General features: G+C 32.7%; 1 protein-coding gene across 2 annotated transcripts; it reads right to left on the bottom strand.

Moving 5' to 3' along the window:
• Positions 1-316: 316 nt before the first annotated feature.
• LOC142332233 (uncharacterized) lies at positions 317-23,834 on the bottom strand. 2 transcript variants are annotated; one of them, XM_075378530.1, is made up of 4 exons: positions 23,744-23,834; positions 22,043-22,195; positions 21,107-21,256; positions 317-768 (listed from the first exon to the last, which is right to left on the bottom strand). In XM_075378530.1, exons 2-4 carry the CDS (start codon positions 22,190-22,192, stop codon positions 757-759), a joined length of 312 nt encoding a protein of 103 aa, XP_075234645.1. In that variant the 5' UTR covers positions 22,193-22,195; positions 23,744-23,834; the 3' UTR covers positions 317-756. The 2 variants fall into 2 exon arrangements, with proteins under 2 accessions (XP_075234645.1, XP_075234646.1); XM_075378531.1 differs by lacking the exon at positions 23,744-23,834 and adding an exon at positions 23,513-23,733.
• Between the last annotated feature and the right edge of the window lie 1,171 nt (positions 23,835-25,005).

The following is a 25,005-nucleotide window of genomic DNA, read 5'->3' as shown; positions in this document are numbered from 1 at the left end:
GAGAGAGAGAGAGAGAAAGTGTCTGTAGATGGGATTTGATCCCCTCTCATGAAGTTAGTGGGGGATTAAGTGATTTTGTTATAAAGTAAAATATTCTATTTGTTTGAATTTAGTATGATTATTCTTATTATTCCAATATATAAATCAAGTTAATACATTTATCTATTTCTTTCTGTAATTGCTGTACTAAAAATGCATAACAAATTAAGTCAGTAGAAATTGTCAAATGTTATGATTTGTACATTCAATAAAATGATTTTTCAAGAACAACCTAATTTTATTATCTATTATTCTACACAATATTGAATTATGTGTCTTACCCTTGGACCTGTTTACATTATACGGCATTTAAAAGAAAGCTTTGTTTTTTTAGTATCTACAGTAATTGCAATCATTAATTGCATGTTTATAAATTTGGAAATCTAATAATAACATTGTCGCATAATTACATAATTTCTTTGCCATAAAAAACACCAACATTTTACGTACTTATGTACCTATTGTAATCATACTGTAGGTTGAGCACATCTCTACCAGTGATATTTATTCGACACTGATTGATTAAATTAAATATCAATAAACATGAAAGATAAAAAGCAAAACTATCTTTATTACTATGTATTCATTGTATAATTTCACTGAGCCAGATGTTAAAGCACCTGCTGCTGCTGCTGCTAATTAATTACCATTGTTAATCAACTTGAAGAAGTTAAACAACTTACAAAGATGTGTAATTTACCTCTGCCTTTTCAGTACTCATTTTTCTTTCTAGAAACAAAAAATTAAATTTGGTTAAAACTTAATATTAGGGAAAAGACTTGAAAAATGTAATTTAATTATGAAAAATTCACACATGTAATGATTCACAAGAGAAAAACCGGAAACTGCTACTTAAATCTGAAACAAAGCATTAAGAAACATCAAAAAATGCTTTATAACTTTTTGTCATTAGGTTAATATGTACAAAAAATTATGTCAATTAGAGGTGTGAAATATTAATATTGTTCTTTTCAGGCCTGGACAGGTCTTACCTGTTGTAAGAGTTACGAACAGTAAATTGATAGAAATGGTAACACTAAAAATGATTTTTACCATATTAGTTAATATTATTGAAAATAAATTTAAATCTTATGGTAACGTTAACAAAAATATCTTTTTATTTATTACAGATATCTTGTCAGCAGGTAGTAATATCACAGGCTAGTAAGGCGTTGAATTTATCTAGTTCAACAATTGAATTTTCTGGTTCTGCTGAAGAAGTCGAGAGAGAATGTCTGCTGTTAGTTGCAAGTATGATTATTTTTTTATTAATTTATCAATACTCTTTCAGTCAATAAGATTAATATCTTCTCTTATGTGATTAATTTGGTTAAAGCCATTAATATGTATTTTTCTTGTATAATTTTTTTTCTAAAATAAAAATTAAAATGTTAGTATTATTTAAAAAACAAACAATATTTTTGTAAATGTTTTATAATAATACCAGAAAATTCTACAAAAATTGATTTAAGTTAATAAATAAAAACAGATTTTTAGAAAACACTTTATTAAAAATGTTATGAGATTACATTTATTTGGATAATTTATTTTTTATCTGATGTATTTTCATTATGTAATTAATTTTACTTATAATGAGTTTGAAGAGAATAAGGAACCGACTCCTTGTTTATCAAATAGTCTTCAGTTTCCAGCAAGGTAATTTTTTCACTTAAGAGCTCATCATTCTTACTTATAACCAATTGCAAAATAATAAAAATAAAAGGTGATTTAACAAAAAAATTAATTTAAAGACACATCAAATTATCAGTTACCATATTTGTTCACAGATTACAACTTAAATGACCCAACTGAACATTAACAAACAATAATATGGTTTTGGTCCTTATAATATGTGAAATGCAATATTTGACTTGTATTTTTTAGTATTTATTCTATGCAACACATTTACTTTAACTTAATTGTCCATTGTAAAATTTTAAAGTTACATTTTTAATTTAACCTTAGAGGTATTAATTTTTGGGCCTTGATCTAAGACTAATAATATTGGGGTGAATAATTAAACTTGAAAAATTATTCATGTACTTCTGTTTAATTCACTTATTATTTAATTCATACATAATGATTGACTGTTCACAAAAGAAAAACAGAAAACGCTACTTATATCTGAAAAAAAAATTAACTTGCACTCACTTTACCGCAAACTATTGTATGACTATTAACAATATAGAAAATAAATATATTCATTATTTTTTAATACGACGGTGAATCAAATATAAACCAGAATTTTTGTTTTATAATTGGATAATAAAAATATACGCACAATATTATTTTTCTACATAATTTCCTCTTTCGAAAACACATTTTTCCCAGCACAAAGGTAACATTTAAGCCCACTATCGTAAAATGAAGGTGAGCATGATGTCAACTAATTGCTCACAAACACTTCAACAGCAGCATCTTCTTCAAATTTCTGTCCTCCAAGTGCTACTTTTAGTGGTCCAAACAAATGATAATCGCTGGACGATAAGTCCAGACTGTATGGAGAATGCTCCAATGTAGTCCAGAATAAAGATGCAATTTTCTCTTGACCTCTGCAGCTTTTCTTCCCACTATACAATGAGCTGCAGAACACTTTACATAATACACATATACTACACCAAGAACACTACATAAATTACAACATACACACTTACACAATTACACAACAACAACCTATACTTATATTTCTTACATCTACACTCGGTGGTGTTGTGACATCTTATGAAACGCAACCGTAACCCAAGGTGGGAACAAATCGTGCCGATGGGTGAATGACTCTACGTAGTGAGTCTCGAACGATGTCCACTGGGCACCAGGGCGAACCTAGTTGTATTTAGCTCTAGCTCCAGTACGCTTGCGCTCTGCTGGAGTGGTCCATTTTTCGCCGGTACTCGTGGGACCAAAATTTCAGTTCCAATAACAAACACAATGATGGTTGGTGGTCCATCTGAAAAAACCACCAAATCTAGTCTTGTGAAGAGACCTCGGTCAGCTTTGTCTGATGAGGATAAAAGTCCTACCAAAGAGAACCGCAAATTATTAGAATTGAATTCTAAAAATTAGATTATTATTATTATTATTATTACATTTGTTGTTGTCAGAAATAGTCAGGAAGGTGACTCCCTTCAAAAGGTTTCACCTTTCTTAATAAACAAAACCAAAACAGGTGCAAGTGGCTCCCCGAAGAATATCAGGAAATTACGTGACGGATCGATTGTGATTGAAACATTCAATGATGAACAGAGTCGATCTATCTTACATCTCCGTAATATGGGTGGTATAAATATAAGTGCAGAAAGCCACAAAACATTAAATACGAGCCGGGGTGTAATTTTTTGTCGAGACCTCTTAGATATAGATATCTCTGAAATAGTTGATGAGCTTTGCCACCAAGATGTTGTTGAAGTGAAACGTATAATGAAACGACAGAACGGAACAGAAGAACCGACACTGTCTCTTATACTAACATTCAATCTTCCTGTTCCACCAGAGAAGATTAAAGTAGGTTACCTCTCGGTTCGGGTACGACCATTCATACCCAACCCACGGCGATGTTTCAGATGCCAAGGTTTTGGTCACACTACAACATCTTGCATGAAAACTGAGATCTGTGCTCGACGTGCTAAAGGTCACAATGACACTAACTGCGAAGAAAGTGAAAAATGTGCAAACTGGAGTGGTCCACATACAGCCCGCTCCCGAGATTGCCCAACTTTTAAAGAAGAAAAGGCAATTCTCAAAATCTGTACGGAGCAAAAACTATCTTTCCCGGCTGCACGCAGAGAATATAAAAAGATAAACAATTCACGGAACCTGGTTAAACCAGATGTATCTTTTGCCACCGTTACATCTAAACAAATTCCTACAAATGTTAATAATCAGCAGTGTGGATCCTGCAATGAGCTTAAAAAACTTGTTCAGATGCTTTCTGAACAAGTAGCTTCACTTACAGCCACTATCTCAGAGCTGACAAAAATGAATAAAAAGTCCTCCATCGCAGTTAGTGAATCCAACAGTGTGATACATACAAATGTCCCTGTTCCCAAAGTCGTACCGGCACGAGTAGCGACTATTACAGCTGGCAGTAAGCCACCTAATAAGCTCCCCGTAAAGGGAACCCACATAACCACCCCCTCTGGGATGTCAACTGCAGCATCCCATTCAAATAAATCTCCTCCACCATCACCTCATATACTTGAGGATATGGTTGAAGAACCACCCGACCCTAGGGCATCAGAGTTCTTTAAAATAAAAAATACAAAAAATAAAAACCAGATCACGTACAGCTAATTTTTATATAATTTCCAAAATTTAATTATTTAATTTTTTTTTTATTTTTTTTTTCTACGCTTATGAACATTATTCTGTGGAATGTTAGAGGTATTCGGTCCCGCATTGAAGATATTAGAGTACTGGCGCATGCACATGATCCACTAATCATGTGTTTTCAAGAAACTCACCTTCTACAAAATGACCCAATTACACTCAGAGGATAGTTCTGTGAGAGATACGATTGCCTAGTAGACAGTAGGGAGAGTGGTGGAGTGGCTATCTTCATGAAGAATGGGGTGTCGGCTACAAGAATTCAACTAACCACTGTCATTCCTGCTATTGCAGTAAAGCTCTCTATCCCCTTCAAATTGCATATCTGCAATCTGTATCTCTCACTGAACACTGAGTTCAGTGCTCTAGATGTCTCAAATCTCCTCACGCAAATACCATCTCCACTGTTAATAGTAGGAGATTTCAATGCCCATCATATTTCCTGGGGCTCAATCTTCTGCTCCACTCGAGGAAATATGATAAACAGAGTGAGACAAGACTTTGACCTTTGTCTACTGAATAATGGATCACACACATTCATGTCCTTATCATCTGGTACTGTATCTAACATTGATCTCTCCATATGCTCACCGAATTTACTCCCACATTTTAATTGGTCTGTTTGTGATGACTTTCACGGTAGTGAAAGACCAATTATTATTGGTTTCGATGTAGATTGCGAGATTAAAAGAAGGCCACGGAGATGGATTGTTGAAAAGGCGGATTGGAATGGATACCATAAAGCATTCCAATCGCACTATGACGATGATGCGAACATCCTTGACCAATATTCCTCTTTTACGTCCATGATACTTGAGAATGCCAACAGATGTATTCCACAAACATCGGGTAATCCTAGACGTCCTTTCGTTCCATGGTGGAACGATGATTGCAAATATGCTATTAGGAATCGATGGCAGGCACTACGCAAATTTAATCATAGGCCTACAGCTGAACATCTAAATTTATACCGCAGGGCTAGAGCAGTGTGCCGTCGGGTATTCTTGAATTCTAAGAGGAATTCATGGACGAAATACGTGAGCACTATCTCACGCACTACTCCCACGTCTACTGTGTGGAAAAAAATTCGTGCAATTTTCAGATCACCGAAACAATCTATTCTCGATCTTATTGTTGAAGGAGAACTCCTTTCATCACCTTCAGCAGTGGCAAATAGTCGAGCAAAATCTTTCCGCTCGGTGTCTCTCACCTCATCGTATAATAACGATTTTCAAAGGTACAAGATACAGATAGAAGTATTATCGTTAAACATTGGTGATTTGGTTGGTGAATTAAACACCCCATTCGTATTTAAGGAATTGTTACATGCACTTAAAAACTCACAGGACACTTCCCCTGGACCGGACAACATTCGCCTTTCCATGCTTTCACACCTTCCTAATTCGGCACTACAACAACTTTTGAATATTTTCAACGGTTTATTTTCCAAACAAGTCTTCCCACCCGGCTGGTCAGAAGCATTTATTATACCAGTACTAAAACCTGATAAAGACCAAACCAATCCCTCAAGCTACCGCCCTATTTCATTAACAAGCGTTTTGTGTAAAATAATGGAGAGAATGGTAAACTGCAGGCTTACATGGTACTTGGAGAAACATGGCTTTCTATCTCCAGAATAGTGTGGTTTCCGACAAGGACGATCTTCCATTGACCATCTAGTGTCACTACAAACAGCCATACAAAACGCTTTCCTCAATCACCAGCATCTCGTTGCTATCTTCTTCGATATAAAAAAGGCATATGACACAGCCTGGCGACGTGGTATTCTTAACACTCTCAAAGAATGGGGAATCAAGGGCAATATGCTTGCTTTTATCCGGGGATTCTTAAATCACCGAACAGCTCGTGTTCGTGTTGACGATTCGCTCTCAGGTAGTGTCATCTTGGAGAATGGAGTGCCTCAAGGTAGTGTATTAAGTGCCACCTTATTTTCTGCAGCCATAAACAGTATTACCCAAATGTGTGCAGGCTCCTATCTCATGTTCTCTATTTGCTGATGATTTTGGAATATAATTCGAAAGGAATAATATTCCTAAGGAATATAATTATATTCCTTAGGTTTTTTAAACTTTAAAATTTATTTAAATGAATAAAATTATTTTTAATAAAATCCTATTTAATTTAATTAAAAGTTGATTTTAATTAAATTCTTATGAAATAAGTATTTAATTAAAATTAAAAATGATTTTTATTAAATATCTTATTGATGCATTTAATTAAATAATTTACTTTAGATGATTATCTTTACAAAAACTATTTTACATTAAAATAAAAATCTATATTATATTAAAATCTTAATTTAAATATAAGAGGTTATCTATTATATAATAATTTTTTTAATTTATATAACACTTATGAATTAAAATATTATACTTAATAAGATTAAATATTAAAGGGAGAAATAGATATATTTAAATAAATATATTACCATATATAATATATATATTATAATATAACTATCTTTTTTCTTTTTTGTAACATAATAATTAATCAATTGAATGATATAATATAAATATCTTATTATAACGAAAAAATTTTTGTTGAAAAATTAAACTCAAAAATCAAAAATTGCAAAAATTTGCAAAATAAATGCAAAAAAATTAAAAAAAAACAAATAAGCAAATAATGTACCGTATAAAAAAAAATGATATATAAAAAAAAAAGGATAAAAAACAATTGATTTTTATACTCAAGCAAGATGCCTGATTAAAGGATTACTTTGATGAAGTAAATTAAGTGAAACCTCACTCATGCTAAATTGTAAAATCCAGAATTAAACTGAAACTGAGGAAATCAAAATTCTTAATGCATCACACATCCTTTTACAAAAAGATAAGCTAAACTAAGCTTATGGGTTCATACCCCATCGATGAATAAATTCTCTTTTTAATTAAAATAAATTTATCAAAAACAATATTTATCACAACAATAACCGTAAGAATTATCATAACAATATCCTCCAACAGAATAATATTCTCATGAATATCTATAGAAATCAATTTAATTTCTTTTCTACCCCTTTTAAAAAAAAGAAATAAAATAAATGAACAATCTATAAAATATTTAATTATTCAAAGAATATCCTCATCAATTATAATAACCTCAATAATTATTAATGCTATCATTAACTGCCCCATTAATGAAAGAATTTTAATAATAATGAGAATTTTAATAAAAATAAGTATAATCCCATTTCACCTATGAGTACCAAGAATTATGCAAATAATAAGATGAGAAATATGTATAATAATGATATATATAATAATGAACAAAAAATCATTCCCACAATTATTGCAACCCAAATAACCAGAATTAAACTAATAATAATATCAATAATTATGGCACCAATCTCAGGAATAAAACAAACATCACTAAAAAAATTAATAGCATACTCATCAATCTCAAATTCACCAGTAATAATCTTTTCATTAATAATTTCAAAACAACAATTTATTCTTCTATTAATTATATACACCATAATCAACTTAACTATAATAAACACGTTCAAAAAAAATAATATCAATTTTTTAAACCAAATCAATACTCAAACAAATTTAACAAAAACATCCCTAATAATTTCATCATTATCAATAAGAGGTATACCTCCAACTACAGGATTTTTAATAAAATGAATAATTATAAAATCAACAATTTGTATAGCACCAACAATTCCATTAATTATACTAATTTCATCAATTATATCAACATCTACATTATTTAACATCGAGTTAAATACATCATCTTTGACTGATTCTTTTATTTGAGAAATTTTAAATTTATAAAATTCATTATTTTAAAAAATCATTTAAACAAAAAAAAATCAAGTAAAAAAACACTACTTTTTACATAACATTTCTAAAATCTAAACATACTGTAAAATATCGTTCATTGCAATCTGCAATTAGGCCTGTGCCTCACTGTGAAATTATTCAATTTCCTGAGCCACCTGTGAATGTATATTTTGAAAGCAGCGATGAAGAATCAGGCAGTACTGAAGAAGACAACAATGATTTTGATTTTGAATTACCTTCCGATACCGCATCTTATATCACAAGGTAAATTAAACGACTCTGTTAGGGACTTAAACTTATCAAAAAATCAAGCTGAATTGTTAGGATCAAGACTGCAAGGTTGGAATCTACTTCAAAAAAATAATAATATTTCGGGTTTTCGAAACTGACAAAAAGAATTGTTTTAATAGTTTATTGATGAAATTAATTCAGTTTACTGGATAAACATTGATGAGCTTATGTCACACTGAGGACAAGTTCATAAACCTGAGGACTGGCGCCTTTTCATAGATTCATCCAAGTACAGTTTAAGAGCGGTTCTACTACACAACGGTAATAAATATCCTTCGATACCAATCGCTTATGGTATTAATTTGAAAGACATACAATGTGATGAAAGATGTTCTTGAAAAAATAAATTATAAAAAAACATAATTGAAACATACGTGGTGATTTGAAAGTTACAGCTATTTTGTTAGGCATGCAGTTAGGCTATACTAGGTACATGTGTTTTCTTTGCGAACGGGACAGCCCAGCTGGGGATAAACATTGTTACCAAAGAGTGGAACAAATGAGACCACTTAACTCCAAATGGAAAATATATTATTCAAGAGCCGTCGGTTGAACCAAAAAAAAATATTTTTACCCCCTCACCAGGCAGCCAGAAATTTCTTCTGCTTTGCTAAACCACCTGTCGTCTTAACTTTGAAGGGAAAAGTGTTGTACATCTTTTGTGATAATTCTACATCACAAAATAAAACAATGTAGTTTTTAAGAAGCATTGTATGAGTAAATCTCTAAAAAAGTGTTAAAACGTGTATTAAAGAAATTATTTTGTATTTCCCAGTGCAAGGCCGAAGCTTCCTCCCTGCTGTAGAGTTTTTGGCAGGGCAGAAAAGATCCTATGGAAAATACACAATAAAAATATTTAAAAAAACAGCTTTCATGATCTTAATTTTTCTTTTGATTTCTTATACATCAATTTAAAAGTAAAGGCTAGATAAGGCTCATCAATCTTTTACTCGTTTCAGTTTTACAATTGTTTCGTCTTTTTCTACTCTTTATTATAACCAAACAGTGCAAAAAAGGAGTATGCTAAAGCCAGAACCGTGTATGCATCAGCTATTAAAAAAGCCAAGACCAAATGTTGGAAGGAACTACACGAGGACATTGACAGAGATCTGTGGGGGAAAGGCTACCAGTTGGTATCAGAAAGATTAGGTTGACAGTTTACTGGTGATCGTGAAGGATAAGGTATGTGAATACGTCAGGAAGCTCTTTCTGAAACAAACAGAGCCTTTCAGAGAAGAAATACTAGCTGACATTATACCGCTGTTTACCATGCAGGAGCTTAAGACTGCAGGTAAAAAAATGAAGCTGCATAAGAGTACGGGTCCGGCTGGCATTTCGGTTGAAGTCGTCCGGATCCTGGTAGAGGAAGCTCCAGTTACTATTCTAGACGTAATGAATAAAATGACAAAGGGTGATTTTATCCCTACTTCTTGGAAGACATCACAACTGGTCTTAATACAGAAACCTGGGGCGCCGGAGAGCGCAGTACCATATAGACCGATCTGTTTAGTTAAAAATCTTTGCAAGTTATTAGAGCGAATGTTAGAGGCCAGGCTGAGGAATTACATTGAAGAGAGAGGTGCCCTTAGTCAATGGCAATTTGGTTTCCGGTCGAGGAGATCAGCGATTGATGCTGTAAAAGAGGTGATGAAAACTGTCGATAATGCAATGAAAGGTACTCTGTGTACGTGTCAAATCCCAGTAGTCATATTGGTAGATGGCCACAATATATTATATTCTCTCAGTTGGAAGGCTATATTCAAGGTGTTGAAAAAAAGTCAATGTCCCTGCATACCTGAGAAAACTGATTCAAATATATCTGCAGGAAATTTGCTGTATGGTGTACCGGTATGGTACAGATCTCTGAGGTATGATCATAACAGACCACAGCTGGAGGGAGTACAAAGGAGGATAGCTCAGAGAATTACATGTGCCTACTCCTCGGTGTTCACAGAGGCTTTTACTTGTGGTTGCCAGAGTGTTTCTGCTGCAGCAGTTGGCTGATTCACAGGTGAAGATAGATGATGATATGAGTAAAGAAGAGACATATCGTGAGGTATTAGACAAGTGGCAGATAGGGTGGACTGTTTCGTGTAAAAATAAATACACAAGACGATTAATATGTGAGATTGGACCGTGAATCGGGAGAGAATTTGGCGAGATAAATTACTACTGGCTTACACAGTTCCTAACCGGCCACAGCTCCTTCAGAGCGTACTTGTTTGCAAGACACAGAACAGATAGTACAGAGTGTCGGTACTGCAATGAAACAGAAACATCAGAATACATCATCTTTTCCTGTAGTAGATGGGAGAAGGAAAGATGTGAGTACACACCAGTAACAGGGCAAACTAATCCTGACAATGTGATGTGAAGCGACCGATTTGCAGCTGTGGCTAATTTTGTCTGTAGAGTGTTACAACAGAAAGAAAATGATGAGGCAAGAAGAGTTAGATGACAAGCGAGTTGAATATACAACAGAACCCTGGCAGCCGGGTCAGGTGTCGCAAGGGAGTGAAAGACAGCCCCTCATGCAGTTGCCGCTCGTTTGTGTTTACATGCATGGGTGGTAGATGAAGCGAGGGGACTCCAGTAGCCTCTGAGCAAGTTGCAAGTGAAACCAATGTCCAAAAGGAAGGTAAATAGCGATGTAGTGTGTGAATATTAGCTAAAGTGAGTACAGTTGGTAGAAGTCATTATATTATCTAGATTATTGATTAAACTATAGTTAATTAGAGCAAGCAGTGAACTAAAACAGCCCAAGAAGAAACAGTCAGAATAATGTAGCTGTCAGAAGCAGCGTCAAGAGCCAGAAGGTGAGGCGGTGAGGGACAGCCTTCAGTGGAGTCGCCATCTGTCCACGCTTGTGCAGGTGGGGGCAGCGATGAAGCTACAGGACTGCTAAGCCCCCCTATCTTGTCACCCCCGGTGTTGTGATATACTTAATTGCAAAACCGGCTCTGGGTGGAAAGGAACAGTGAAACCGGAGTTTTAGTCGGCGGTAGGGTGCAGGCATTCATAGGCTCTATAACATCTAGCCGAACCCATGTGAGTCCAACACTCCTCCACCACGTGGGGGTACATAAATGGTATTTCTCCACAACATCGATTAAAAAAAAAAAATATATATATATATATATATACTTAAATATATAAAAAAATGGTAGGCGACATTTAATTTAAATAGGCATACAATTTTTCAAATTCTAAAAAAAGTTCATAGCCATCAATAGTCAATAGTCATCAAGCCAATGGTTTTTTTAATGGACCCTTTTACTCACCTAGTACAATAGGAATGTGTGCACACCTTGCAGAGCTTGTTCAAGTAAGAACTGAGGCAAGCAACTTTGAATCTTCGTAATGACATTAAGCTAAAATACTACGTATCAGGTAAGAACTTTTGTATTGCACTACTGAGAGGTTTCCATTCTTAAAAGAGTAGCTTGCAGGACAGAATCATTTTTCAGTTACCATATATATTTGCGAATCATTTTTGACAATAAATATTATAATATTAAAATGTATCAAATAATATCAAAGTATCAAAATGTGTCAGAAGACATAAAATATACATCTCAACTCGCTGATGAGCATCCTGTTGAGTGTTTACGAACAGAATATCATCATACTGATCTAATAATTATGAGGCACTGGTCAATGAAATGGAATGTCAAATATCACATTGATTTTTAGATTGATATTATTTATATAAATACATATATATATTTAATATAATATGAACTTTGTAAACATTCATTTAGCGCAAAAATTTAAACAATAGTTTTTATGAATTTTAATAGTAAAAATTAAAGATAGAAACAGATATCAATTTGTGCATATGTAAACATAAAATTGCTTTGATAAGATATGTAGTACCTGCTCTGCCAGTATTTCAGAATATATTGATATAATAAAATTCAAGTTTTTCCCCCATCTCTTTATGGGGATTTGATTAAGATAAAATACTATTAGAAAGTATCTTAGCTATCAAAGTTGAATTAAATTATGTGAAGAAATCTACTTACAAGTTTTCAACAATGGCCTTTTTTTATGTTTTTAGCTTAACATTATTTTATAAATAAATATTACTTTTCCGACAAATATGGCTAGAACAGCTATATTGAAAGGTGAAGTAAAATGATCATGTCAAAGATAGGGTATTGGGTTTTTTTCTGTAAATTTGTACGTTTTAGGGTCAAAAAACACAATATATGTATGTATCGTACAACTTATTCTAAAGTCAAGGCGTTTTAAAAATTTTAATAAAAATACACAGGTTTTTTAATATATTTTTTTTTTTTGTATCGCATTCTGTGAAATAGACAATTATTTTTTAAAACATTATGTTTTTTAGTCAAGTAACCAGAGGCTGGTAAAGCCAATCACATCGTACATACAATAAGAGTGGCAGTAGCTGTATTTGTTGGGCTGCCATGCCATATACTGCCTGCACTTTTGATATTCACATGAAGATTACACACACACACACACACACACACACACACACACACACACACACACACACACACCAAAAATCAAGTAGAGGTAAGAAAAATTCTAAAAATAATAAATTACATTTAACTCAATTTGAACCTTTAAACTCAAAATTTAACAGAATTCTTTCTTAGTGCTCACTTACATTGTAAGAAAGACATGTATACAAATTTCCTTAATTTCAAATTAATCTTCATCAGGTATTTTTAGAAGTTTTTTTATAAATGACTCTCATGCTATTTTATAATTATACATATATTTGGATACAGTTTTTAATATTCTTTCACAATTACTTCTAATATACTCTTAACTTAATGAACATCTTAGTAACAATGTCTTAAACTTGTAGTTTTCATTTGTTATGTATTAATAATAGGAAGTCTAAAAAGTAATGAATGTTTTGCACACTATATAGTTTAATGTCCTAAATCTCAGGGTATATGAGTTGCAGTGAGTCAGGCCGAATGTTATTTGACAGCTGGCAGTTGAAGCTACTAGATGTGCAAAAAATGTTGCAATTCTTATACTTGGACGTAAGGTATTGTGCTATGAAAATCAGTGGATGTTCAGCAAAACTGATGAGATCTTACAATTTTATTTCGATAAAGATGCAAATGCTGCGCAGAACCGTGAAGAAACTTGTGCTGTTTATGGGCAAGATATGTCATCAAACACAACAGCCAAAAGATTGTTCAGTCGCTTTTGTTTTGGAAATTGTTATGTCCAAGATGCTCCTTGCAGTCGAAGACCAACAACAAAATCACAGAAAAAGTGAGTGATATTCTGGTAAAAGTCTAGCCATGCGAGCCTTCATGACATTGTCAGTGGCCTAACACCCATCACCAAACACTGTTAGTCCAATCAGAGAAAGCTGGTTACAAAAAGAAGCTTGACATTTGAGTACCACATGATCTGGCTGAGAAAACTTTACTCAATTAAATTTCTATTTGTGAATCTCTACTGAAACGTAATAAAACTGAGCCATTTCTGAAGCCAGATGATCATCAGTGATGAAAAGTGGATCACCTAAGAACACAATGGTGAAAAAGATTGTGACTGAAGCAAGGAGAAACTCCATAGTCTGTGACAAAGCCCACACTGATGGCCAGGAAGATTATGTTGTGTTAGGTGTAACTGGAAGGCCATCGTGTCTCACAGTCTGGTGCTACCAAGCAGTATGATAGACTCAAACCTGTACTGTTGGCATTTAGTGTGACTGCACTTATCAATAAAAAAAAAAAACGGCCAGAATTAGTAAATAGAAAGGATGTCATACACCATACTGATAACCGCCAGAAAGCGACATCTTTAACAACCTATCAACAATTGCAAGAACTTGACTGGGAGATTTTGATGCGTCCATCATATAGCCTGGACCTACACCGGTAGCATAGCACTTGTTTCAGTCACTGCAATAATTCCCTGAATGGTGTTAAATTAGTTTCAAAAAAGGCCTTTGAAAACCTTGTAACTCAATTTTAAGAACGGAAAACTTAGAAGTTCTATAGTGTAGGATTTATGGTGTTGACAGAAAAATGGAAGAAGGTTATCAAAAAATATGGTCCAGGTAGTCTCAAAATGTAATTTTTCAAAAACAATAAATGTATTCTACATTTTGGATTCCAAAGGCTCAGTACTTTTTAGACAACCGGAAATAAAGAAAATACGAATTATGTAATATGCAAGTTATTTCAAAGCTTTATTAACAGAATGTACATATATAACATAAATGGTTCCAAATGATCTTGTTTATAAACTAATTAGTTTAGAGTAGTATATACAATAATGTAAAAAGAAAAAACTAGCCACTAACTGCAAAGATCCTATAACAGAGACAATTTATACCACTTTGTAACCTAATTTGACTTTTCAGTAAAACTTTCTAGATAAAAATTACAAATGAAATTTTCTAACCCGTATGAATAGAGATGTCTTTTTAAACTATCCCTGTGACAAAATATTTTCTTACAAAAATTACAAGTAAATTTCTTCTCACCATTATGAACAGAGAGATGTGTTTTTTAATTAGAGCTTTCATTAAAAGTTTTTTTACAAAACTTTCTCATTTGTATTAGTAGAGATATGTGTTTTTAACTTACTGCGTCGAATAAACGTTTTTTTAGAAAAATTATATTTTAAGTTTTTTTTTACAACATGAATAGATAAGTGTGACTATAATATAGATCTCCGAGTGAAAGACTCCTGACAAAGAACACATGTGTGAATAGGAAGATGAAAAGATATAACATTCCTTTCTTTAACACGTTTTTCTGTAATTTGCAAGCGCTTTTTTTAAAAGAAAAACTGTTAAAATCATCATATTCTTCATCGATGACATTATCACAAATGACATTATATTTTAATTTATTGCAAACCACACAATTTGATGTCTGTAAACTACTTTCAGTAATTCTTTCCACCACATCATCGATAATTTCTTCAATAAGATAAAAAAAAAAATTTAACTGTTAAGTTAAAAATCTATCGGAATTGACAAATCTACAAATTGACAACTTTATACTTTAATATTAAATATCTTATGTTCATATTTAAGGAAGCACAATATATTTGTTTCAAAGTAGCAAAAATAGAAATTTCATTAGTACAAACAGTTAAAATATAAGGAACAAAATTTAACAATCCCCAAACTACATGCTACATAGCATACAAACTAAAACTGGTCTGACAACAGACAATTTTATAATGGCAAATAAAAAAAAAATTACTGTAGTTTAGAAAAAACTAGCCACTAACTGCAAAGATCCTATAACAGAGACAATTTATACCACTTTGTAACCTAATTTGACTTTTCAGTAAAACTTTCTAGATAAAAATTACAAATGAAATTTTCTAACCCGTATGAATAGAGATGTCTTTTTAAACTATCCCTGTGACAAAATATTTTCTTACAAAAATTACAAGTAAATTTAAAGTAATTTAAAGTTAATATTAACTGAAAATAGAAACCTGGCAATAAGTGTAAATATTTTCCAAACTCATCCCCAGATAAAGTCATTACATTTGTTCTTAAAAAATCAAACAAGAGTAATAAGATCGGTTTATCATTTTTATTAGATTTTCATCCGCTGGAAGAACTGAATGAAATGAAAAATAAGAGAAAATAGGTTTAGTACTGGATGGGTGAATCAAGTTAATAATGAAAGAGTCATATACTGAAGATCCAAAATTATATTAATTGATCATGAAAATGGGGCGTGAAATGTTAGAAGTCAAAAAGGTTGGTAAGTTAGAAAACTAAAGAGGGAAATGGATAGGATAAATGTAGATGTAGTAGGAATTAGCGAGGTTCGATGGGAAGAGGAAAAACGACGTCTGGTCTGGTGATTTTAGAATAATTAACTCAGCTTCAAATAATGGGCAGGCAGATGTAGGTTTCGTAATGAACAAGAAGATAGGGAAGAGAGTAGAGTATTTCAAAATGCAAAGCGATAGAATCATTGTAATAAGGATAAAATCAAAACTTAAACCGACAACGATTGTTAATGTCTATATGCCTACAAGCGCCCATGATGATGATGTAGTGTATATGAAGAAAGGAAAAGGCAAGGAAGGAAATATAGTTGGTGAATACGGGCTGGGCAAAAGGAATGAAAGAGGGGACTGACTTATAGAGTTTTGCACAAAGTATAATTTAGTAATTGCCAACATTCAGTTTAAAAATCATAGTAGAAGAAAATACACATGGAAAAAGCAAGACGATACTGCAAGGTATCAGATAGAATCTATCATGGTTAAGCAAAGATTTAAAAATCAACTCGCTAACTGCAAAACTTACCCTGGAGCAGACATTGATAACGACCATAATTTAGTGATAATGAAATGTAGATTGGGGTTTAAAAGCCTGAAGAAAAGGTGTCAGATGAATCGGTGGAATTTAGAGAAGGTTGAGGAAGAGGAGGTAAAGAATTTTTGAAAAGGACATCGCAAGAGGTGTCAGTAAAAAATATAAGGCAGGAAATGTAGAATAATGGGTAAACTTGAATAGGAAATTCTTAAATCAGCAGAAGCTGAACTTAGGTGGAAAAAGAGAACTGGTAAAAATCCTTGGGTTTTAGACGATATATTGCAACTGATGGATGAACGTAGAAAATATAAGAATGCTAGTGATGAAGAAAGTAAAAGGAACTATCGACAATTAAGAAATACAACAAACAGTAAGTGCAAACTAGCGAAAGAAGAGTGGATTAAACAAACGTGTTCAGAAGTGGAAAGAGAAACGAACATGGTAAAATAGATGGAGCATACAGGAAAGTTAAGGAAAATTTTGGGGTACAAAAATTAAAATCCAATAATGTGTTAAACAAAGATGGTACACAGATTTATAATACGAAAGGTAAAGTCGATAGGCGAGTGGAATATATCGAAGAGTTATACAGCGGAAAATGGTGTTATGGATTATACAAACTGGTGTGTAATATTTATGAAAAAGGGGAATTTCCGTCAGACTTCAAAAAAAGTGTTATAGTCATGATACCAAAAAAAGCAGGGGCAGATAAATGTGAAGAATACAGAACAATTAGTTTAACTAGTCATGCATCAAAAATCTTAATTAGAATTCTATACAGAAGAATTGAGAGGAGAGTGGAAGAAGTGTTAGGAGAAGACCAATTTGGTTTCAGGAAAAGTATAGAGACAAGGGAAGCAATTTTAGGATGAAAGAAGAAGAGGATGAAAGGGGAGAAACAATACTGAGATCTGAATTTAAGAAAGCATTAAAAGATTTGAATAGCACAAAGGCTACTGGAATAGGCTATTTACCTGTAGAATTACTGCGCAGTGCAGGTGAGGAAGCGATTGATAGATTATACAAACTGGTGTGTAATATTTATGCAAAAGGGGAAGTTCCGTCAGACTTCAAAAAAAGTGTTATAGTCATGATACCAAAGAAACCAGGAGCAGATAAATGTGAAGAATACAGAACAATTAGCTTAACTGGTTATGCACCAAAAATCTTAACAAGAATTCTGTACAGAAGAATTGAGAGGAGAGTGGAAGAAGTGTTAGAAGACCAGTTGGTTTCAGGAAAAGTATAGGGACAAGTGACGTAATTTTAGGCTTCAGATTACTAGTAGAAGAAGATTAAAGAAAAATAAACCAACATACTTGGAATTTATAGACCTAAAAAAGCCATTCGATAATGTAGACTGGAATAAAATGTTCCGCAATTTAAAAAATTAGGGTTCAAATACAGATAGAAGAATGACTGCTAACATTTACAGGAACCAAACAGCAACAATGATAATGGAAGACGGCACGGATGAAGTCCTATGCAAGAACTACCACAAGAAAATAAACAACAAAACGAAAGAAATGAAATGTAGTAGAAATAACGAAGATGGACCACTGAATGTGAAAATAGGAGGAGAAAAGATTATGGAGGTAGAAGAATTTTGTTATTTGGAAAGTAGAATTACAAAGATTGACAAAGCAGGAGCGACATAAAATGCCGAATAGCACAGGCGAAACGTGCCTTCAGTCAGAAATATAATTTGTTTACATTAAAAATTGATATAAATTACAGGAAAAGATTTTTTATAGTATACATTTGGAGTGTTGCTTTATATGGAAGTGAGAAAAAAGATTAGAAGCTTTTGAAATGGGGTGCTATAGGAGAATGTTAAAAATCAAATGGGTGGATAAAGTGACAAATGAAGAGGTGTTGCGGCAAATAGATGAAGAAAGAAGAATTTGGAAAAATATAGCTAAAAGAAGAGACAGACTTATAGGCCTCATATTAAGACAACCTGGAATAGTCGCTTTAATATTGGACGTACAGGTAGAAGGAAAAAATTGTGTAGGCAGACAACATTTGGAATATGTAAAACAAATTGTTAGGGATGTAGGATGTAGGGGGTATACTGAAATGAAACTACTAGCACTACAAAGGGAAACTTGGAGAGCTACATCAGACCAATCAAGTGACTAAAGACAAAAAAAAAGTGAACATCACTTCGAGTTAATTGTGGATTTGTTGTAGTATCAAAGCTACAGTTCATTGTGTCAAGGTTTGGGAAAAACTCTTGCACAATTTTGGCCAGACAATGTGATAAAACACATCTGTAAATGTGTGATAAAATGTGATAAAACGCATCATAAAATGCATCTTAGCATGTAATTTAACACCTGAGATCCAAATTCAATACCACATCATTTAGAAAAAATTAGTAGATTATGAAGTTACTTATTTTTCTTCAACAATCAATATTGATCAAATTTCGAGTAATGATGAAAGGATCTCTTTATAAATAAATTATATAAATTTCTTTGCTAAGATCTCTAAAATTGGTTAAGAGGGCAAATCAATCACTACGTTGATTGCGTTTTAAAGAAGGAGAGAGAATTTTTTTCACCCTTACAACTCACACAAAGAACTCACGCATTTTTTCACAGCTATTTTAGTGACAAAATTTTGAGTAACATGATTAGCATCTTTGTAGACAAAATATTCAGAAGTTATCACATTCTTTAAATTAAATTCATTGCTACCATCTAACTTGAAAATATACCATTCTAAAGCGCGAGCTCTAACAGGAAGTTCATAATCCAGTGTATTCGAAAAGTATCTACACACCTACATAAAAATGATTATAGGTTGAGGGATTTTATTCTGTGTTAATATGAATAATGTTTTCTACAAAGGTTTGTAATTCTGTATTGAATGCAGTTAGCTTCCATGACCCGATCAGGATGTTGTGACAAGAATATGTGTCAACTAAAGAAGATACGACTCTTTCTTGTCACTGTTTGTTCATTGTATTTAAATGATTGAGGCTGTCTTTCCATGTGTACACTGAACAGTGAATATTTCTCATTTAATACATCTTCATAAGCATAATGGGTATATACAGACAATGAAAGATTAGTATTTTATTAGATTTCCAGGTACACTGGTTCCTAATCGATATGGCGTAAGAACACTAATCGAAGACTTTGGGGAGATTGGATCAGTAAAGAAATATGAGTGAAGTGGTAGACCATAAGTACTCGATGAAGACGTATCGACTACTATGTGATGTAGTCTTAACAAATCCGTGCAAAAGTTAGCTTAACAGAAAAACAGCTGCAACAAGGCAATTTGTAATAAGCTCAGTCTTGTCCCATATAAAGCGATTCAAAGGTTATTGGCAGAGACTGTGCAAAGAGAATTCAATACTGGGAATGGTTTCAACAGTTTCTAGTGGATGTTTGTGAGCTGCCAACTATTTAAGCACAAATTTAATTTATACTACCATTTAAATATGAATTCAATTCTCTGTGAAAAGAAACTCTAAGAAATTAACTTTGTTTTGAGAAAGCTGATACTTTGCTAAAAAATAGTAGCATTTCAATATATTCTACTAATTTTCAGATTTATATCATGCAATAGTCATATTTCTATTGAATAATCATTTTATTATAATTACAGATTATAATTTAATACACATGAAAAAAAGATTCCAATCAATGAGTACTGAAAAACCCTAGAGAAATGGCATAAAACCACATTAAAAAATTCCAAGGAACCCTCAGAAAACTCATAAATACCACGCTAAAAACTATACAAGAAGTACAGATTTTGGAATAGTAGGCTCATGGCTGTTACCAAAGACCAATAGGAATGGTATTAATAAGTACAATATTTCTTACGTTTATTGATTTTATGGATTTTTCACAGCAATAATGCAACATCCTGTCTGTTGGGAGATAAACAAACAATTTTTTCTAGCTGTGCCACATTTACAGTATCATAAGAGACACAATGAAGTAGTTTCTCTGAGGACAATAATGTTCTTTATAAAACTGGTTTCTGTGAAAAGATTATAAATTTACTTGCAAGAATATATCAGCTGCATTTCAGTAGGTTTGTTATGTGATGAGAAACAGCATATTTTGACACTATAAAGATAGAAACAAGAAACCTCATATAAAATCTCACTCGGAATGGTTATTCTTTATCAAAAGCCACGAGTTTTCGTAGCTTTTGGAGTGACGTGTGACTTCTCAATCCTACAAATACTGTTTTATCATTTCACATACACTTTGGTATCACTTTTTTTAAGCTTTTAATCAAAATAACTAATTATTAGATATTATTTAGAATGCTAAATATTAGGTAAACCATCAAATAGTAAATGAAAATATCTTACTTGTCTAGATGTTGTCAGTTTATCATCTATCATAGCAACAGGAGCAATCAAATGTACTGTTCGCTCTGTTTCATGCTTGATTTTTTGTTTAATACTGGAAGATAATGGATCTTCATCAAAAAATGAACTATCAGTTTGTGCATCCATACTCTGCAGCAAAATATAAAGTAATAATAATAATAATTTATTATCTTTATATAATTAACATCTATTAATAATATATCTATTTTTCTTACAATTATAAAATAAATTGATTTTCATAGAAATAACTCATCCGTGTGAGTACATCTACAATAATATTCAACTGGAATTTGCAGTATATAATCACACATGATAGTGCAAGAAAAGGGAAATATTGGAGGCATTGGCATTAAATTAATAGATCAATAGAAAAATGTTTGCACAATCTAAATTGTTTGGTAAAAGATACAGGTTGCTGGTGCAAATATAAAGAAGCACATCAACCTTGTTTGGAAACAAAAATTGCAGTGACATAGAATAAGGATTATTGAAACCTATAACAAAGTTTCTTGTAACTGAACATGCTTCATAAAGGCAAGGATAGCTTTGTACTCTTTTAAACATTTATATAAACAATGTTAAATGTGGGTATAAAATGAATTAGTCACCTTTGTTTAAGGCATGAGGCATCTGCTCACTGTATTTTATTTGTTACGTATTGTTGTACAAAATTTATCTACCATAGAATGTTAGATGCAATTTGTTAAACAAAGCTATTTAACCCCCTATACTCCACTAATAAAGGTTTTTTACACTATAAATGAAAATATCTCTTGTTAGACATGAATGCTCAATAATATGTGGGCTAAAAACAGTAAATAAAAATATCTTTACGAACAGAAAAATTGAAAAGTCTTACAATAACTAGCTTTTATGTTTTTCACTTAAGCCAAAATAAAGAAGAAAATAGGTTACTTGTTTAAAAATTGTCAATTTATCATCATCAGTCTTGGCAAGATGTACAAACAAATATTCTTGTTGCCCAGTTTCATGCATGTCTTCTTTTTTAATGGGCAAGGATAATGGATTTTCTTCCAAAACTGAATCGTTAGTTTGTGCATCCATACTCTGCAAAAAAAATATAAATATATATTAATATCCTACTACAAAAGTGTGACTTAAAATAAGCATGTTAAATGAAATATTACTGAAACATAACATCTGATGAAGTTAAGAGCTTGGAACTACATATATTGTTAAAGATAATTTAAGATATGTTATGTGTAAAACTGGGTTTTAAAGCACTAAAATGCATCAGTTATGTATGGAAATGATTTGCTATACATATAATTTATATTTATAACTAAGACAACATGAAAACCAGAGTTTTATGGTATAACTGAATTTCTAAATCTCCAAAAAATCTTTATGAGTAGGCAATAACAGTAGAGGTGATGGTTTTTTATTACCTATATTGATACAATTTTTTGCAAAAGAAAACCTAAATATAGACTATATGCTATGTATATAGACTATGATGCTAAATTAAACAAGGATTATTGCATGTTTTTAAAGTACTAGTGGAAGTCAATTCAGTTGTATTAAAAACAAAAATTTAATTTTTAGACAATCAAAAAATTGTCAGAAGAAAAACATAATTAATGAGTTAAGAAGCCAGTAACATAAAATAAGGATATATAACATGAACTATTAGAAGAATGCGAGTCAAAAGTGAGTGTCCTAACCTGACCCTAGTTATAACTTTGTCACATTAGACATGAAAACTTGTAAAACTGCAGACTCTCATATGCCATTCTCAACCAAACCAACCATTAATAAACACATTACAGATTTTTTGCATGAAATATTCAGGAGCAGCATTCGATTAACTTAACATCTAAATTTATTACAGTGTTTCTGGTAAAGCCAGACTGCATTAATTTTCTGTGGTACAAAGAAGCCATTGTGGAAAAGTTAAAAATTTAACATAAAAATATGAGATTATCTCTTCTTATAGAAAGTTTATGAGAACCTTCTACAACTACCTTTTACATAATTGAACAATCACAAGTACATCAAATTTAATCAAAAATATAATTTATATGTAGGATATGATTTCAACTGAAAAAACACAAGCACATCGAAATCTGCCTATTTCCATAAATATGTTTAATGCTTTAATTATACTTGTTTGAGAATACTTCAAACTATTTCGCCTACAGAATAATTCTAAATATCTCTCTCTTGGTGTTCACGACTAATTTCCCGTTTGCTAATGCTCTGACTCCGTTCCGGGTGAGCTTCCGTAATTTCACAAAAAGTAACATAGCGATTTCTTACCTTCTGGGTATCCAAATATGATTAATTATTAAATCTGTTATTATAAAGTTTACTATATTATATTTAGTTATATTAATATACTTACGACACGTAAATAATACATACATCTTTCACTCTGTAAAAATAATTTTAATGACTACCAAACACCACACAGATCACAGAATAGATTTCATATATATATATATATATAACCGAGGGTGTAAACAGTGACAGCACATGGTAGGAATGCATATCAGTTATACTACTGTGCTATTGGGGTGTTCGTAATCATACACCACAGTCTACAATATCACTCGGACCCATTATTTCACAAAAAAATAACTAAACTTTTCTTACCTTCTTTTTTTCTAATATATTCAATATTAAATAGGTTACTACGTCTAGGTTACTAGGTTAATTACTACGTCATTTTTAGTTTTTGTTGTATCGCATCAATTCGATTTATCGATGTATGTCGGATCATGGGATCCGATATAAGCTCACCCAGGAAACTCAAGAACGACCTGCCACAAGGATCGGTACTTGTGCCTCTCATTTCAGCTTCTGTGTTGCAGACATGCCAGAGACAAGATCTAAAATGCATGGCTACGCCGATGACTGGGTGCTAACAACAAAATATAGATTGTTTGACGAGTCGGAGAAGGTCCTGATGGCTGACCTGGAGAAACTGGAAAAGTACTTCCGGAGATTGCGCCTCCAACCAAATGCTAGTAAAACAGAAGTGTCACGCTTCCCCATCGGCTTAAAAAGCCGATGACTGGGTGCTAACAACAAAATGTAGATCATTTGAGGAGTCACAGGAGGTCCTGATGGCTGACCAGGAGAAAACGGGACCACAGAGCAGACTAACGAAATCCCATGTAATACTAAAAAGCGCCGGGTTTTGACTTGCCACATAAGACTTGGTCAACGCTAAACAGAGTACAAACTCAGCATGGTAGATGCGCCTATTTCCTGTATAAATGGGGTAAAACACCGACACCACTTTGTGAGTGTGGTGAAAATTATACTGTTAAACACATTACAGAAGTTTGCTCTAGGACAACTTATGAAGGGAATCCTGAAGATTTCCTTATGACAATTCCAGAATCAGTAGCTTATATTAATTTGTTGAATGTTTGTTTGTAATTTTTTACTGTAATTGGTGTTGCATGTTGGAGCCATACACTAAATAAATAAATTAATATATATTTATTCCTCCTCTATGAATCATGAGACCTTGCCGTTGGTGAGGGGGCTTGAGTGCTCAGTGATATAGATTAGCTGGACCGAAGGTGCAACCATATCGGAGAGGTATCTGCTGAGAGCCAGACTAAGGAATGATTCCTGAAAGAGGGCAGCAGCTCTTTCAGTAGTTGTTAGGGGTGGGAGTAAGGATGACTTAAACGGCCATATCAACATCACTCAGTACTCTGAGTACTGCGCAGCTGAAAGCAATGGAAAACTACAGCTGCTTTTTTTCCAAGAAAATGTGGATCTCTGCATTTTCATATAGCAATGATGATATAGCCTTCCTGGGTAAAATATTCCGGAGGTCAACTAGTCCCCCGTTCGGATCTCTGGGTGGGGACTACTAAGGAAGGGGTCATCAGAAAATT

Source organism: Lycorma delicatula, chromosome 11 (assembly GCF_047948215.1).
Source record: "Lycorma delicatula isolate Av1 chromosome 11, ASM4794821v1, whole genome shotgun sequence".
Lineage (NCBI taxonomy): Eukaryota > Metazoa > Arthropoda > Insecta > Hemiptera > Fulgoridae > Lycorma > Lycorma delicatula.
Note: the sequence above shows the minus strand (reverse complement) of the source record. Positions and strands in the feature narration are given on the sequence as shown.